General features: G+C 38.2%; 3 protein-coding genes across 3 annotated transcripts; all 3 read left to right on the forward strand.

The window, feature by feature from the left end:
• Positions 1 to 1,590: 1,590 nt before the first annotated feature.
• On the forward strand, positions 1,591 to 2,544 carry LOC308565129 (olfactory receptor 51J1-like; the record flags this gene model as incomplete). The annotated part of the gene is made up of 1 exon (XM_081153939.1): positions 1,591 to 2,544. The coding sequence occupies one exon, from the start codon at positions 1,591 to 1,593 to the stop codon at positions 2,542 to 2,544; it is 954 nt and encodes a 317-aa protein (XP_081010065.1).
• A 9,722-nt stretch (positions 2,545 to 12,266) lies between these two features.
• LOC308565144 (olfactory receptor 51Q1-like) lies at positions 12,267 to 13,214 on the forward strand (the record flags this gene model as incomplete). Its single annotated transcript, XM_081153957.1, has 1 exon — positions 12,267 to 13,214. One exon carries the CDS (start codon positions 12,267 to 12,269, stop codon positions 13,212 to 13,214), a length of 948 nt encoding a protein of 315 aa, XP_081010083.1.
• A 4,611-nt stretch (positions 13,215 to 17,825) lies between these two features.
• LOC308565119 (olfactory receptor 51Q1-like) lies at positions 17,826 to 18,794 on the forward strand (the record flags this gene model as incomplete). The annotated part of the gene is made up of 1 exon (XM_081153929.1): positions 17,826 to 18,794. One exon carries the CDS (start codon positions 17,826 to 17,828, stop codon positions 18,792 to 18,794), a length of 969 nt encoding a protein of 322 aa, XP_081010055.1.
• Between the last annotated feature and the right edge of the window lie 755 nt (positions 18,795 to 19,549).

Raw genomic sequence — 19,549 nt, forward strand, 5'->3', positions numbered from 1 at the left:
ACAGAGCACTCACTTCCAATTCCATCCACGCCCAGGGATGTAGCAGTGACCTCGCCACATTCTCCCCTTTCTGCTGTGTTTGTTGTGTGTCCTATTGCAGTGACTGTAGTTTAATTTATTCATTTGAACTTCTTCCAACCTGAAATGCCCACTGATGGTAACAATTTTCTGCATTGTATTACACCCAACCTTTCCATTTTGTCTGGAAAAATTCTACTACTTACCCAGATGTTGGCTAAAATATAACTTTCTGAGGAAAGCTTTTCCTGACTTTTAAATATAAGCTAAGTTTTTCCCCGAGGTTCATCCCATTGTATGCTGAACTTTTCTTTTGTAGCATTTAATATAATTATAATTAGCCTAGAAGGACTTCAGGGTATGTGATGGCTACATTTAAATAGTTGCTGGAGAAGATGTGTTCTTTGGCCTCTGGTTAAAAGTTGCAGAGAAGATTTTCTGAGAAGGGCAAGAGTCCGTGTTGCCAGGATCCTGTATGGTGCATGGCATAAAGGAGTGCTGATTGGTTACAGATGAGCAGAGTAGAGAACTTAATAATAAACAGCATGTGCTAGTGAGGTCCCTGTAGGTCAAGCAGCACTTAAATGGAGAGTTCACATCAGGGAAGATGCAGAAAGGAAGCAAATGTGGAAAATGTGCATGTGCAAATATGTGAGTAGATGTGTCTGTGTGTGTGGGGGGGGGGGGGGTTGCTGAATGAGTTGAAAAATACCTTCAGAGTTCCTTTATACCCTGTGGATTCAAGATTCTATTGTTATTCCATGCTGGCACAGACAGTACTGAACTTAAAACACACCCAATTTTGGAAGGTGTGTCCCCCCCCCCCCCTGCCCCTGTTACCTTCCCCTGCCCAGGAGAACATTTCTTGAAAGTCCATTCCCAGTGTTGTTGCAGTGTATTCAGAGGTGTGTCTAAGTCAGAAAGAAATCCCAGTGGATGAGGTTGGTTGCCTTAGAAAACTGTGAGTCAGGAGATTATGGAGATCACCATGACAGAATATTTTCATGATCCTTAAAGTCTGCATACAGATTCGTCAGCCTTGAATCCTGCCTCCTCCTGACTCTGTCCTTTACACACAATCTTTCCAGTCGCTTCATAGTCCTTTTGAAAACCAAAATTGTTAAACCCAGTATGAGTACAAGCTCCATTCTTTTCTACTCTAATTTACCAGTCACCTGTTCCAGGTTCTGGCCACTGCCACTTCTCAGCCTTGCTTTAGACCTCAATTATTGGTATTCATTTGCCAGGTATTTTTACCTGTTTTTGTATACTGTGCTATTTGCCTTATATCTATATATTCACTAGTAATATCTCTGTTCACCTATTCCTGATATTAGTCCATATCTTATGCTGAGATTGCTATACATGACTATCTCCCCAGCAGTGGGAATTTCCTGATGGTAGTCACTTGTCAGTTTTCAGGTATGAGACATTTGGCCACCTGTATCTGTGAGCTTTGTTTTCTTCTTCCCTTTGCTCAGTATCCAGGGGTCTTTCTTCATTATAATGTCATCTCACTACTTTGTTTCTAATTATCAAGGTAGCACTGATCCCATGGAATGAGATTTCAACATGAAGAACTCCAGTAGCTCTCCAGAGTTCTTACCTACAACTTTCATTCTGGTTGGCATCCCAGGGCTGGAGGCGGAGCACATCTGGATGTCCATCCCCTTCAGCCTGACGTACATTATCATCTTCCTTGGAAATGGCACCATTCTTCATGTCATCAGAACAGATGTTGCCCTACACCAGCCCATGTACCTCTTTCTTGCCATGCTGGCACTGGCTGAGATTGGTGTCTCTGCATCCACTCTGCCTACAGTGCTAGGCATCTTCATTTCTGGAACCACTGCAATTAGTTTTGATGCATGTCTTCTCCAGATGTTCTTCATCCATTCTTTCTCCATTATGGAGTCAGCTGTGTTGCTGGCCATGTCTGTTGACCGATTTGTGGCCATCTACAACCCACTGCGCTATACAACCATCCTAACCCTGCCCCGTATCTTTGGCACAGGAGCTGTCATTGGGCTGAAGAGCATTATGCTCATGGTCCCATTGCCCTTGCTCTTACGGCGCCTGCCTTTCTGTGGGCATAATGCCCTCTCTCATTCTTATTGCCTTCACCCCAACCTCATTCGTCTACCTTGTGGGGACATTTCTATCAACAATATCTATGGGCTTTTCATTGTTATCTCCACTTTTGGGCTAGATTCACTGCTCATTGTGGTCTCCTATGGGCTTATACTCCACACTGTACTGAATATTGCCACTGGGGAGGAACGTAAGAAGGCACTCAACACATGCGGCTCACATGTCTGTGCTGTGCTCGCTTATTATGTGCCTATGATTGGCCTGTCAATGGTGCACCGCTTTGGACACCATATGTCCCCTTTGCTTCATGTTATGATGGCTAATGCTTACCTATTCTTCCCACCTGTTGTCAACCCCATTGTGTACAGCATTAAGACCAAGGAAATCCGCCGTGGTATTGTCCGAATGCTATCAGAGAAGAGATCCAGAGTTTAGACAAAGGACAAGTAGGAAGGAACTTTTTTTATAATCATAAGTGGTCCTAAATCACACATTATGCAAATGGTGTTACCTTAAAATAAGGTATCTAACAGGAGATTCTCCATAATCTGGCTGAGAACTAGAGTGGGAGTAAAAATGGGGTTGGATTATGTGCAAAAGATCAGTATAAAGAATTTATGATATTTTAAAACATATTTTGTGACCGGAGGTTTTCTATTACCTTGCATAGCTGGAGCAGAAATGCAAGAAATAATGTTTGTGAAAACATAGCACTCCCCATAAGGGAAAAGTAGTCAGGAGTTGGAAGGTCTCCTGGGAAATCTATTGATTCCTGCATTCTACAAAAGAGGAATTGAAATGGATTACATTCTCTTGAGTTGTTGATATGAGCTCAGTAGCAGTAGGGCACACTAGCTAGCCCAAGAGGGCTTCCAATACTGACTCTGATGTGGCATTTGCCCATCCCTACCAAGGTTCCAAGTTGAGGGTCCCAAAGATTACAAATCTTGTTCATTATTGAAAAGTTCTGAAGGTCTCCCATCCAAGATGCAGAATCTTTCAAAAAGGCAAGCATTCCTTTGTGGACATTAACATTATCTGTCTAATTGGATATTCCTTCTTAGACATTAGAAATAATGTAAAAAATTATATTTATATTTCCATGGAAAAGATCTAAGAGTTTTGAGATGCAAATGTATATAAGGCACTTTAGTATTTCAGTCACTCCCCATAATAACCTTATGAATTACGATTAATGCAATTATTACTATTTTTCAGAAGAAAAGTTGGTGTTTAGATATAGTAATCAACTTGCTCAAACTAATACATCCAAGAGCTGGCATTGGAATCTAGTCAGGTCAAACTCCAGAGTCTAAGCTATTAATCTCTAAACTATGCTGTCAACTGAGCAAGAACTGCAGCTCCCTGGATCGTTTTCACTAGCCAATCAAAGTAGCATTAATTGGGTCAGGTACAAATCTAAGCCCTAGAGATAAAATAGTGACCAAAGAGACAAGATCCCTTCCTTTCCTCATGAAGCTTAAAAATAATTTTTTTCTAACTCCATTCTTTTTAGTCTTTATCACTTTATTTTCTTGAGGTCCAGTCTCAGAGGCAACCCCAGAATCAGACAAAATCCTAGAAAATCACATAATGAAGTGTCTAGAAGTCTTTGGGTGTCTATGAAATTCAATAATGAATATTCAATATGACTCTATGGGAAAATATCAAGTTTGATTTCATCTTTTTCTGTCATTATATTTACTATCTTAACTTAAAATTTAGACATTTTGGAACTACCTTGATCTTTTATTTCCTCAACAGGACAAAATGATGTTATTCTATTCAGATAGTCATTAAGTTAATTATGAATTAGAACACTTGAGAAAACATGCATGAAATATTATAGGCATTTCCACATGCAAGGGAATACTAGTTTGTTTCAGACCAATCCTCCTACCAAGAACAATTAGAAAAGTTAGAGAAGTATTTGTAAATAACTTCAGAGAGCATCCAGTTCAATGAGGATATATAGACCAAGATTCCAAAGACAATGGAAACAGAAAAGTGAGCCTGCTGTTTTCCCACTTCATGGATTTGGCAATTCAAAAGTAACAGACATGGAAGCATGAAACAGACTGACAGATCTCAGAAGGAAGGCAGGAAGGAGGGCGGGAAGAGATTAACCAAAGAACTTGTAAACACATATGCACAGCCCATGGACACAGATAATAGACAGGTGAAGGCCTGGGGTGGGGTGGGAGATGGGTGGAGGAGGGCAAAGGAGGGAAAATGGTGGGACATGTAATATCTCAAAAATAAAATAAAATTTTAAAAAAGTAATAGCTGAAAAAATAAGAGCTTACAGCAGTCTCTAAGGGCTGGAAAGCAGAGAAACAAAAATTGAAATATGAAGATCCCCGTAGACTGGGGGACTGGTAAATTCCTAGGCAATTACTTGGATTCCAGGAAACTTACACCTTGAAGTAAGGGAAAATTAGAAATAGACTAGCCTAATATAGTTTTCTTTTTTTTAACCAACTCATTGTCTAATTTTACTACTCTGTAAGAATTAGGGTGACCAACCATGTCCATTTTTTCCAAGATTTTTCTCACCTTATCTCAGAAAGTACCACATTCTGGAAAACTCCCCAGCCACAAACTGAGATGGTTGGTCACTTTAATCAGACATAAAATTAAGTACTTTCACCAGGAAGATATTAATCAGCATCTCAAATTATCCTTATAATTTTTCGTGACATTCATTGAAATATAACTAGAAGTGCAAAATACAAGAACTGAAAAAAATCAAGAGGAAAAAATAAGGCAAATGGGTTAGATCCACAGAAGATCCAGCTATTAAAGTTAACATAACCAGGCATTAAAATAAGTTTGATTAATATTGCCCAGAACTTAAATTGCAAGGTGTAGATTTTAAGCAATAAATTAAAACTAATTAAAAATAAAACAGAAATTCTAGAACTAAAGAATAACTGAAATTAAAAGCTCACTGGATGGTTTAATTATATTAAATACAATTGAAGAAAGTATCAAAGTAATGGAAAATAATTTAGAGTATATCCAGATTATATAGGTGTGAAAAGAAAAAGCATAATGAAAAAAAAATAAAAGACATATGGTATTTGCTTGGAAAGTCAAATACACATCTAATTGGAGCCCCAGAAAAAGGATATCCTGGGGCAAAAACAATATTTGAATATAATGACATTTTCCAAAACTGACATAAAATATAAACCAAAGATTCAAGAAGCACAAGACAGGACATACAGTTTAAATTTTATTAAATTTACATTTTAATGTAAATATTATAGATAATGTTAGACATTCACAGAGTTGAATTTTTCTATTTGAATGCATATATATTAAAAATAGTCACTGAAATCACTATTTTAATAATTCTGGTCCTTCCCCAAAGTCAACAAATATTTTTTGTTTATTACATTTCCTTTCAGGAAAGCATTTATACATAAACAAGAAGTTATGTGCATTTATACTTTTTCCAGTGAAAATTATGCACTGTTCTATGATTGCTTTTTAATGTACACATATATCTTTGAGGTAATTGATAACCAATATATGAAGATCATCATCATTTATTTTTACATCTACATAATATTTCATTAGTCTATCCTGGTACATTGTATGTTACCAGAATTTGTTTATCAGTTCCCAGTTGATGAATATATAGTTTGCTTCTATTTTTTGTGCTCTTATAAATAATATTGTAGTAAATAATCTTGTATATACAAGTCAATTTGCATACATGTAAATACAATTGTAAACTAAATTTTTGAAAGTGGAATTGCTAAGTAAATTATTTTGTGTGTTTATAATTTTTATAGGTACAATATTGTCATTTCCTTTCATATGTCATACCTACTTACTGTCCCTCAGCAATTGTTAAACTGCTTCTTTCATCATACCCTTCCTACCAGTCTGTTTTAACACCTTTTTAAAAATTTTCTGATATTATGAATAAAAAACTATCTCAATTTGAATTCACTTACTTTCTGCTTTAAATGACAGTGAACAGCATTTCACAAGGTCAGGGAATATTTGTATCTCCATTTCTTTGAAATTTGCTTGTCTCCTTTTACATTTACTGTTACATCAGAGGTCAGCATTTTTTATTTCATTTTATTTTATTTTGAGAAAGGACCAGAGAGTAAACATTTTAGTTTTTTTGGGCCATATAGCTTCTTTCAAAACTATTTAATTGTGCCATTGCAGTGCAAAGGCAGCCATAGACAATACATGAGTAAATGAGCATAAGTGTACTCCAATAAAACTTTGTAGATGACACTAAATTTTGAATTTAATACAATTATCATGTCACAAGATATTGCATTTTGTTTATTTTTTAATTATTTTAAAATGTAAAAGCAATTCTTAGCTCGTGAGCCATACAAAAACACATGCATTTAATATTCCATTTCTTTAGTCAGGGTCTACCCTCTTACTATAGACAATAATAAAATTAATGGACTTTCCAGTCTACTACCATCTCCTACCTACTACCTTATTTTCAAAACGTTTTACCAGGAAAATGTTCAGATATGCATAAAATAGAGAATATTATAAAGAACTTCTATGTACTCTTTTTCAACCTTAACTTCAACGATTATCAATATTATCAATATTTTATCAACTTTGACATTTTACCTTTATGCTGTGAATATAGTGATTAGTTTAATGCTTTATTTTTCAATTTTAAATTATGTCTTTTAAGCCTTTAACTACTAAAGATGGAGTAATCCCAAATGTAATATAATGATACATTCCCAACCAGATTGTGTTCTTTACTTAACTTCTACATTTTCAAGATTTATAACTTCAAATCATAATTTCCCTTTTGAAGCAGTGGGAATTATATAGAGATGGTTACTTCTTGGAGCCAGACTAGATCCTAAAAGCCAAGTAAGCCAGATACAGGATGAAGACAAGCCATGTTTGTGGAAACACTGTGTCTTCAGTGGTAGAAACCAAAAGAAATGTTTACAGTGAACTTCCAAACAGCTGCTGATTTCCACTGTCTGGAGAGAAGTGAATATAAATAAAGTCCCACATAAAATCCTAGGTTATTTGCCTCTTGGTGGCACTCATCACATCCCCTTCTTATCTGGGTACAGATTGAGCCTCCCTAGAGAAGTAAAGGACAATGTATGTTGAGGCCAATAATCTAAGACACTGGAAGAGGAAATCCCATTTTCCCTGTAAGAGGAAATCTCATTTTGTCTTTCTGGCTTTGAAATCTATCAAAGAAATCTGGGATAGCTTCCTCCAAATCTCCAAGCTGTATCAAATCTGAGTTTGGGCATATTCAAGATGGCAACATCAAAGGGCAACTATTCCAACATAATAGTCTTTCTCAAAACCACATAAGCTACTATAGAAAGCAGGAGGGAACTAATAATCACTGAGAAAAAAATCTACCAAAATACAGGCTACATCTTTTCCATGTCATCTAACAAAATCTTCACATCCCCACAAATCAGCTAGCTCAATTATTGGTAATGTTTAGCACTCAGTAAATGTTAGAGGTACGGTTATTTTTCCTGGCTCTGTCCCTTGGGGCCTCAGGTCTCAGAGCATAATCTCTGTATTCCTGTAAGATCCTTATAAGATCCAGAGGTTTCCCCACTCACCTCCTGCATTCCAGCCTGGGATATTCAGGACCATATGCAACACTCAGTCACAGAGAAGAGAAGAGAAGCCAGAGAGAGCATTGAAGGAACAAGAAATCACAAAGGTAAGGCTGGACTCCTCCATGGCCAGTGAGTAATAAGAGGAGGGGGACACCTGGGAAGTGAGAACAGGGATTACTCCATAGAGACAAGGAGAGAATGCAGCCAACCCATGTCAGAGATATTTTGACAGGAGATGAAATGGGGATGTGACAAGTTAGGAACATGAAGTGAAGCAGTTCATCAGGAGAGGTGCCACTGTCCTCAAACTGAATTCAAAAAGTAGCCCTGATGCTGTTATTCTCTTTTACACCAAACCTGTGGTCATCAAAGCTGGAGAATTTTAAGTGTGTGTTGGTAAGTGTCAGCAAATCACCTATCAACAAATTCTGCCCTGAAAACTGGCCTTTCCTGGCTGCCACACCCTCTGCTCCTATTTTTACTTGCCCTGCAAATGGCTCAACAAATCTCAGAAAGAGGTAAGTTCAAGGAAAGCATGAAAACATCTAGTGAGGAATGAACAGAAACCAGCACGAACCAGCCAAGGGCTCACGGACTACACTGCCCTCAAGTAAGAACTTGAGAGGTAAGAAGCCAATGTGAAGGTAAAGAGAATCATTTCATCAGTATTTGTCAGTTACTGACTCTAACACACAAGGACAAGTCACAGAAGCAAAGAAGCAGGGCTGGAAGAAACCTAAAGATCTCAATAAACTATATCCTACACCTAATGCAGGAGTACAGAGTCCCTAAGAATTTTACATACCTGGAGAGTTATTTTAGAGGCTAAAAATAAGTGATTTACAGCAGAGAAAAAATATTATCAGGTTTTTACTAATAGTAAGACTTGACTTTTTTTTCTAGCACATATCCATTGGCTTTCTATCTGAACTATGTCAAAAAATTCAAGTGTAAGTCCTTAAATTCTGTACTCTTTAATACACTTCAGGATGATCGATCATGTCTTTTATCTTGTCCCATTTCCCCATACACAGGTGGTGATAAGCACTTACACACTTACAGATTCACACACTCATATGTGGCACCTGCTTCTTTTTAGAAAGTGTAACTTCCTCCTAATTCTATCTTGTTTTGTCCTGACCCACATCCTCTCTCTCAACTAAAAATGTGATGTCACTCCCTGACTTAGTCCATGCCATGGCCCCACTACCATCCTCTAAGGCCCTTGTTCTGTTCTCACCCTCTTTTCTGCCACAGTTCCCACCACCCCTGTAATGAAGCCCACACTCCAGGGCCAGATAGAATTAAAGGACATCATTTCCTCTCATGTACTACAACCATTGGCTTTGTTTGAAGTACTTATCTCTCATCTTAAGCCCTCCCCATTTCTTTTTGAGTTTCTTCTAAAAATACAAGCAGTTGACACATCACTTCCTCTGTTAAGACTTCCTTGGCTATTCAGAGGGGGGAAAATTGCTCCATCAGTACCACATGTCCCTTGTTATTTAAAATAATAGGTATCGATTATGCGGTTATTAAGTGAGTTAAAATTAGTAAATATCCAGGAAGAGTATCTAACATAGTAAGTTCTCCGTAAATGTTGCTGCTACTGTCCCTATTGTTATCTCCTATTTTCTGCCATCCATAGCAATAAGCACATGGATTATCTCAGTGATATTCAAGCACAGTACAAAACACTTTGCTTGTAGAGGTCATACTAAAGTTTGAAATAGTGAAGCTTGAGAGAAAGTATTCGAAAGTCACAAGGAAAACCTCACACCTTGACTCTCAAAAATCCTTACAGTATGGCATTATTTTACTCTTAGTAAAAAATTTTTTAGAATTTGGGGTATTATATTTGTTAACTCGGAAACATAATTCTATCAAAATCAAATATACCTTCCTATTAATATTCACACTAACCAAGCTAAAGGACACTGAAATATGAAAACAAAAGGAAGTATAGTAGTCTCCCTCTATCCACATTTTCTCTTTGCACAGTTTCAGTTAATTGCAGTCAACTGTGGTCTAAATAAATGAAATAGAAAATTCCAGAAATAAACAATTCATGAGTTTTAAATTGCATACTGTTCTGCGTAGCATGATGAAATCTCACATCGTCCTGCTCTGTCCCACCCTGGACCTGAATTGTTCCTTTGTCCAGCCTACCCACACTGTGTACACTACCTGCCCTGTCGTCACTGGGTAGGCCTCTCCGTTATCAGGTCAGTTATCAGAGAGAGACAGAGACCACATTCACATAACTTTCATATATTTCTGTAATTGTGCTGTTACTATTAGATATTGTTGTTAATCTCCTACTGTGCCTAATTTATGAATTAATCTTTATCATAGGTGTGTACGTATAGAAAAAAACATAATATAATAACAGGGTTTGATACTACCTGTGGTTTTAGAAATCCACCAGGGGTCTTAAAAAGTATTGCCTAAGGATAAGGGAGATCTACTGTACCACCTGCATGAAAAAAAAATTGTGCCTATTACCCAAATAAAAAAAATAATTCAAGGATCCAAATGATGGTCGAGAGTTTCTGGATCAGAGCAAGAATTCAGTTAATAATTAAATGTTAAATAATACCAAGCTAGAAGGCCTCATAGCCATTATATAGATGCCATTTCCTGGAGATGTGAATAAGACCTGCCCCTACCCAGTGCTTGGATAGGCACCACCACCATTTGTCTCTAGGATTTTATTTCTTTTATGCTTCTACAAATGACCAACCATCTCTGTGATTAGCATGTTCTTTATTTGAAATATGTTAGAAGTTTTTCATAGCTCAGATACCTTCATCAAGCTAATTAAGACTCTGCTAAGAAGTTTTAAAAACCGTTTGCTCAGGCCTCTTGTCTTTTGATATACGGTTTAAGTTCTAAAAGACACGCAATTCCCATTGTTTACTGTTTTACTGGTAACCACTCAATGCCCTCTGCAATTTCTCTACAGTTTGGCCGTCCCATTATATTTGATTTCTGTTTGCCTGTTTCCTTTTCTTGATCAGATTTGCTAAAGGGTTTCAAATTACATTGATTCTTTTAATGTTTTTATCCATTGTTTTATATTTTTCTAATTAAAAAAATTTAGTTTTTATTTTATCTTCTTTTTCATTTTCCCTAACTTTATCTTGTATTATTTTCTAAATTCTTTAGTTTAATGATTTTCCATGAATTCTTAGTTTGGCATTTATGGACATTTTAGGGGTAATATACTTAGATTCAAGGAATCTAAGTGGTTAAGCCATTAACCACTTTATGTATTTTCTGACAAGAATCTCCACAGCTTTCATTCTCAGAACACGCAGAAAATTAATAACCACTCATTTACTAATGTTATATTCATTATTTTATTTAAAGACTAAAAGCCTGCAATTTTCACCTATGGGAGCAGTATAGCCCGCTCTTTAGAACCCATGATCTGCAGATGTTGTCTCCAAACCTTCAGATTAATTCACGACTCAGACACTTTAAGTTAGCTGCTTCTCCTGTGATTCCACGGAAGTGTCTTTCCAAAAAGGCTACTACTGACATCGCATCCCTAAATTGAATAGACACTTGTCAGTATTCGTTTGAATATCTAAACAGCACTAAACTATGGTGACCACACCCTTTATCTCTTTGGCTACTGTGACTCCTATTTTCCTTGTTTTTCACCCATTTCTCTGTGCAGCTTTTCTCAGTTTTCTTTGTTTCTTCCACATCTACCAAACTGCTAAATTTTTACTTTGCTTTATAGAGCTGAGCTCAGTTTCTTTCTATTCCTATCCTACATTCTTGCCTAGGTTAGCATATCAACTCCTAGGTTCTCAGTTACCATCAGTATGCCACTGAATCCCCAATCTCCAGCAGGCTTCTTCTCTGTCTTCTTAGATCCCATATATATTTACTTAGTTGTCATTGCTCTGGAATAGCTGCTATGAACATCAAATTCAATTTTAGCAACTGAACCTGTGATATTGCCTCCAAAATCTGCTTCTACTCTAGTGTTCCAGGTAAAAGTGTCACTATTTTCCATTTAGTTACTCAAAGAAGACACCTGGGCATTGCAATGAAACTTCACTTTTTCAATAATATTTCCATGCAATTGAATAGAAAGAAGTAGTGAGCAGAATCCTATTTTTTGTGTGTGTCATGTAAAATATAAACTGTCTCTGAATTTTATTATAAGGATATTATTGATATATTGATGAGAAAAGTTTGTTAGTAAATGCATATGTGTACATAAAAATACATATATACAAGAGCTTGTGGGATATGAACTACAAGGTTTGCAAAAAAGCGTAAAGCCAAATTTTAGTGCGCAGTGGTGGACATAAAGGTTAAAAAAATAAGGTATTTTCAATGGAAATTTGTGGCAGAGGAGTCCACAGTTCTGTCTGTTCGTGCTCTGGTTAGCACATGGCCCAGTGGTATGAGAAAGCAATCCCAAACACAAAGCTGGATCCTGGATTGAAGAGATGAAGGCTCTATGGCAGTGTCCCACTGATGGAGTTCTCATTCCAGGACACACGGATTCTGGTTCTGCGTTCATCCGTCATGTCCGAGGTGACCAACACCACCGAAGGCCCCTTCTACTTCACACTCACGGGCATCCCTGGGTTTGAGGCCTCCCACATCTGGATCTCCATCCCCTTCTCCTGTCTCTACACCGTCTCCATCATGGGCAACGCCGCCGTCCTCACTGTCATCCGCACACAGCCGTCCCTGCACCAGCCCATGTACCTGCTTCTCTCCATGCTGGCCCTCACTGACCTGGGGCTCGCCCTCGCCACCCTGCCCACTGTCATGCAGCTCCTCTGCTTCAGCATTCGTAAGATCAGCTTTGAGGCTTGTTTTACCCAGTTTTTTTTCCTCCATGGATTCTCCTTTATGGAATCTTCTGTGTTGTTGGCCATGTCCTTCGACCGCTACGTGGCCATCTGCCGCCCCCTCCACTATGCCACCATCCTCACCAGGGAAGTCATTGGCAGGATGGGGCTAGCCATCATTTTCCGCTGTGTCCTGGCCGTCCTTCCCTCCCTTTTCCTGCTCAGACGCCTGCCCTTCTGCCGCTCCCACCTTCTCTCTCACTCCTACTGCCTCCACCAGGACATGATCCACCTGGTCTGTGGTGACATCCGGTTCAACAGCTGGTACGGATTTGCTCTGGTTTTGCTCATCATCGTGATGGACCCTCTGCTCATTGTGTTCTCCTACGCGCTCATCCTGAAAAGTATCTTGGGCACATCCACACGGCCTGAGCGGCTCCGGGCCCTCAACAACTGCCTGTCCCACATTCTGGCTGTTCTGGTTCTCTATGTCCCCATGGTTGGTGTATCTATGACCCACCGCTTTGCCAAGCATGCCTCTCCACTGGTCCATGTCATCATGGCCAATATCTACCTGTTGGCACCTCCTGTGATGAACCCCATCATTTACAGTGTAAAGACGAAGCAGATCCGCCAGGGAATGTTCCGTTTACTCTTCCAGAGGAAAATGCACTAACTATTGGAATCTAAGTTTACAGAAGTACTTTTATGTAAATACTTAAGCAGAGACACCACCGTCAAAACTGCAGGTAGCATAGATGGAGTAAGGAATAGGTTCTGTATAAGAGGGCTCCAATGTGAAATAATTGAAATAATTTTTCTTTGACTAGAAACTAAAGGACCTAGTTTCTTAAACTCACCTTTATTTACTCTTCACTAGCCACCCGACTTTGAGAAAAAAGTATTTTTAAAAATATAATCCCCATTCTGCTTTCTTCACAGGGATGTTGTTATTAAGGTGTGGTAAACTATAAAATTATGCTTTATAAATTTAAAGTGCTGGGTACTGTACAAAAATATCTATGCAGGCTGTAACATGTTCAGACCTTGTAAAAAACTCCTAAAGCAAATGTCAGCTTTTAGTTAAAAACAGATGCTCATGTAATCTCAACCTGCAATAATAAAAGAGAGCCTTCAGAAACTAGGGGGTCAAATTGAAAAAAGAAAGACCATGTGGACATCAGTTCTACTTGGGAAAAATAATGAACATCAAACATCAAAGGCAAAGTGCAAATTGCTTGGGGGTTTGAGAAACTGTTGAACTAATATTCACAGCAAAGTTCAAAGTCAAGGGTAGAATTATGATTCACAGAGATGGCAACTACTGCTGAAAGAAGATGGTAGATGGAGGTAAAAGTTATGAGACAGACAATATCTGGAAGATAAACATAAAATGAGCTTGAATGTTGAGTGTGAATGTGTTGAAACAACTAAGATTTGTTTATGATTAGACTTGTTTTCTGAACTGGCTCAAACTGTGCACCGATTTTGTTGCAAGCCTTTGATTTGCCATGACTTGTTAATAAATGAGCTGAGAGAGTTGTTTAACTTTTTGGAGTCACAGCTTCTTCTTTATAAAATGTACAGAAGTGTGTCTTCATAACTGGTATTAATGAATATTACATAGAAAACACAGGCACACTGCCTTAGATGTGCAGGAATACTTTTGCTAAAGGAACATGAAATAAAGAGGAGGAAACACTCTCAATAAAACTGTAAATAGTATCAGACAGGGGTAAGGAATAAGTGTTGTGGAAAGAGATTTTTATTTCTTTTTTAAATATATCTTTATTGATTTCAGAGAGAGGAAGGGAGAGGAAGAGAGAGAGAAACATCAATGATGAGAGAGTCACTCACCGGCTGCCTCCTGCACGTCCCTGACTGGGCATCGAGCCTGCAACCTGGGCATGTGCCCTGACCAGGAATTGAACCATGGTCTCCTGGATCCTAGGTCGACACTCAACCACTGAGCCACACCTGGCCAGGTGGAAAGAGGTTTTATGTAAATAAAGAAACACCACTGTTTGGAATACAGAGTATAAAAGTTCTTTTCTTCCACTCACTAATCTCATTCAGTGATATTTTCAATTGTTATCCACAGGTGTGTGTGTGTGTGTGTGTGTGTGTGTGTGTGTGTGTGTGTGTATATATATATATATATATATATATATATATATATATATATATATTTGAGAGAGAGAGAGAGAGAGAGAGAGTCTAAGGATGCCCACTAACCCACCTAGTAGATCTAGGATGTCTCTTGTATTACACTTCTCACCTTTCACTTCTCAAGCACTATGAACAAGATTGTACACGTTGTTCTTAATAACAGAAAGAATCCAGGGAATAGAGAGAATTAAGTCTCAGAACTGCATACAGATTAATAATCCTTATAGAAAAGTCTTAATCTTTTAGGAGTCTATAATAATTTTTTAAATAAGTGTCCCACCACATATTTAGGTGTATCTCATAATATGTTCTTATGATTTAACGAGATTTCATCAACAGTGTTGGGGCCCGAATCTTAGCACCGTTTCCAAGGGGATGCCTGGGACTTGAATCTCGTCTTAGGGTGCAACTCACTTAGTATGTGACCCACATCATGCCTATGATATTATATTTAAGTTGACAGAAACCAAGGAAAATGAGAAATAGATTTAATGCAGCACAGAGAAAAATGTCTCATTATCTTTAAAGGATCAAAAGTGATAGCATCAACTGACTTTTTTATAGAAATGAAAGAACCCCAGTGATAATATAAATATATATAAATATTATATATAAAGATAATATAAGTATATATAAATATATAATAAATTATAAATATATAATAGTGTATATACTATATATATACACTAAATATATATACTATTATATATTTATATATTAATAGTATATACATATATAAATATTATTATATAAATATATAAATATAATTGACCACTTAGTATCATTTTACTTTTTTGTTATTTTGTTATATAAGGCAAAACAACTATTTTTAGGGTAAAGTTTTATTCTCATTTAAAATGATGTCTTCATTACTTCATCCAGAATTGAATTTCATGACTCAGAGTGGGCGAATGATTTAATGTGGTAATTATGGTCAAATGATTTTCCAGAAATTATTATACATATTTTACTTTCTCGGTAAAGTACAAATATTTCTGCATTATTATGGGCTTACATGCATAGCATGATGTTATAAAAAAAACCTCTGCTATTTCAAAAGGTTTAAAACATTGGTTTCAGCCAGGCCAGGCGTGGCTCAGTGGTTGAGCGTTGACCTAGGATCCAGGTGATAGGGGTTCGATTCCCGGTCAGGGCACATGCCCGGGTTGCAGGCTCCATCAATGACTCTTTCATCATTGATGTTTCTATCTCTCTCCTTCTCCTTTCCTCTCTCTGAAATCAATAAAGATATATTTTTAAAATAAATAAATAAAAATAAAACGTTGGTTTCATAATTTCATTTTTTGTTATTGCATTCTTGGGTAAGGTGGTATTATAATACATATTTTATTGTGAAGCATATGCAATATGCTTGCCTGTAGTTCTATTTTCCTATCTCTGTGTACTTTGTTATAGTCCTTCCTAGTAATCTATTGTGCTACTGGTAATGATAAATATTAATATATTTATTTTTATATTTAAGATATCAACTCTTTCTATGGCATATTTTCATAAACGGTTTTGAAAGTTTATTTTAAATTTCATCTATTTTTATTACAGAGGAAAATCTAATTTTTTGTGATCATATCCACTAATCTTTCTATCTGTGATTTGTTTCTCTTGCTGTTATGTTTAGCTAGTCCTCCACAATGAAAAATTAAAATGCTTATATTGTTTTCTCTTTTTTTGTTGTTAGTGACTTACACTGAATGCTTTATTCATTTGGAATATAACTTTGTGTGAATCATGAAGTGAGCCACCAAATAACTGAGTAATTATTGAACAATTTTTCTTTCCAGTTCAGTTTTGATATGGCTCTCACCATTTACTTATTTGACAAATATATTAGAAAAGTTGATCTTTGTACTGCCAGAGGTTCACAGCGAGGTGAATGCTTCTTGAAAGTGATGCCCAACATTCCTTTGACCTGCAGCTCTCCTGTCCCTTCCAACTCTGCCCCAACTTCAGACTGCTTACAGAAGAATGTTTCTTAGAATTGATTTTTTGAGAGATTGTACATTTCAAGCACAAGCATATCATTTCAAATCATATTCAACAAATTCTAAAGAACAGGATTTCCATGTGGCTTTCTGACTCATTGCCCTATGAGGATACCAGGGGCAGCAAAGGCTCCCAGGGACAGAGCTGACATCCTGGCTTCCCAGTGGGCCCCCAGGTCTCAAGATGCTTCTTCATTGTAATCCTGAAGGGACCTGCCACACTCCCAACACCTTCTAGCCTAGAGATTTGCAAGAGCTTATAATTTAGCTATCCTGTGGGTAAAACACAGAAAACAAAATCTACCTATAAAGAAGAGGACACCACTAAGCAGGAGAAACCACAGGTAAGACTCCTCCGTGAATGTTCAGGATAAAGAAGGAGGGGTGATGACTCCTGCTAAAAAAATGCAAAAAGTTAATACCAGTAATGCACTTAGAGTAGTGCCTAAGCATAGAAAGCAATCAATAAGGGCGATAGTCCCCACCTGGGCTCTATTCTCACTTCTCTGCTAGACACCCTGCCTTTTGCTCCCACTGTCATTTTGATATTGCATGAATGCAACCCATAGCATCAGGTCACATTAACTCATGTGAATAAGAAGACAGATCAGGAAGAAGCACTAACCTAGAGTAAATCTGACCCAAGTGTATGATGAAATGAACAGGAGATAGAGAAAGAAATTGTGATGACTTCAGAACAAGAGAAACAGGTGAGAATGTTGTTATCAAAGAAAAAAGAAAATTTAAAAGGAGACTCTGGATTAAAAACAACTATTGGTCATTACATTTTCAGTTAGGAGTTCAGCTTAAGTCTTTGTGAGACTGGTCTTGGTAGCAGAATTTGGATGAAAGGCAGGTTCCAGGGTTCTAAGAACTAAATGGGAGTGGTAAAATAGAAGCTGGAAAATTAAAAAAGTGTTTCTCATGAGTTAATGTGTTATCAGGGAATACTAGTTGTGTGAAAGCAGTGTCTGCAGAGATAGGTTAAGGATGAGCAATCATCATGTTCTTCAATCTTTTCTTAGTTATCCAACAACTCTGAACCTTAATTTGGATGGAGTTTAGGTCAAATGGGGCAAAAATATTGTTTGTGTTCTCTCTGAGCAAAGACCCTGAACATGAAGCTACATTCCCTGGTCATGTCCGAGGTGACCAACACCACCGAAGGCCCCTTCTACTTCACACTCACGGGCATCCCTGGGTTTGAGGCCTCCCACATCTGGATCTCCATCCCCTTCTGCTGTCTCTATACCATCTCCATCATGGGCAACGCCACCGTTCTCACTGTCATCCGCACACAGCCGTCCCTGAAGCAGCCCATGTACCTGTTTCTCTCCATGCTGGCCCTCACTGACCTGGGGCTCACCCTCACCACCCTGCCCACTGTCATGCAGCTCCTCTGGTTCAATGCTCGAGCAATCAGCTTCAAAGCTTGCTTTGCACAGGTATTTTTTATCCATACATTCTCCTTTATGGAATCTTCTGTGTTGTTGGCCATGTCCTTTGACCGCTATGTGGCCATCTGCCGCCCCCTCCACTATGCCACCATCCTCACCAGGGAAGTCATTGGCAGGATGGGGCTAGCCATCATTTTCCGCTGTGTCCTGGCCGTCCTTCCCTCCCTTTTCCTGCTCAGACGCCTGCCCTTCTGCCGCTCCCACCTTCTCTCTCACTCCTACTGCCTCCACCAGGACATGATCCACCTGGTCTGTGGTGACATCCGGTTCAACAGCTGGTACGGATTTGCTCTGGTTTTGCTCATCATCGTGATGGACCCTCTGCTCATTGTGTTCTCCTATGCACTGATTCTGAAAAGTGTCCTGGGAGTAGCCTCCATGGTTGAGAGACTTCGGGCCCTCAACAACTGCCTGTCCCACATTCTGGCTGTTCTGGTTCTCTATGTCCCCATGGTTGGTGTATCTATGACCCACCGCTTTGCCAAGCATGCCTCTCCACTGGTCCATGTCATCATGGCCAATATCTACCTGTTGGCACCTCCTGTGATGAACCCCATCATTTACAGTGTAAAGACGAAGCAGATCCGCCAGGGAATTATTCGCCTTCTCTCCAGAAGAAACATGCATTAATGATCAAAGAATGGTTGTGTTAAATTACTCAGAACTTACAGCCGTAGTCTTACAGGGAGAGTACAGTAAGAACTGAGAAATAGAGGCTGTAAAATAAAACACCAGCATATTTTTAAGTCTGTATGACATAATCTTGGCTGTTAGCAGACTTTCGGCTAGGAGGAGCTAGCAGTAAGTATTCTATTTAAAAGAGATATGGATATGAGTTGATTAAATTCTAGCACATTTTACCAGCTATGCCAGTAGTACAAGCTTCATCAGTTGAGTAAAGTTCTCTTTAAGTTGTCTTTTTTTCTTTTTGGATATTATTCTCTCCATTGGGTTGGTAAAATAAGTTAGAAGGAAACACTTAGTTGTTGTTCCCACCAACTGTTCTCTTAGCTCCACTTAGGTGGTCAGGTTAACACTAGTTCCATGGCCCTGGCTCCCCCTACTGGCTAGATGTGCTCTGACTTTCTCTTGCAAAGTCTGGCAAATCTTTCAGGGAGGGTGGATACAGAGCAAGTTTCTTAGTTATTCAGGTTTACCTAATCAGCATTCAGCACGATTTCAGCAGACCTAATGAGCACATGCAGAGTCTAAATACTGGGCTAAGGTGTTTAGATCCACCCCCCTGCCCACAGCTAGAAGAAGGTCCCTGCCTTGCTAGAAGTCTTTAGTATTTAGAATTAAATTTTAAGTAAGTCTACAGATCATATTTGAAGGATTAGAAACTCATTTTTCTAACCAGAAAAGACTTTTTTACATCCCAATGT

The sequence above is a fragment of the Miniopterus schreibersii genome (genome assembly GCF_964146895.1).
Source record: "Miniopterus schreibersii genome assembly, chromosome: 12".
Lineage (NCBI taxonomy): Eukaryota > Metazoa > Chordata > Mammalia > Chiroptera > Miniopteridae > Miniopterus > Miniopterus schreibersii.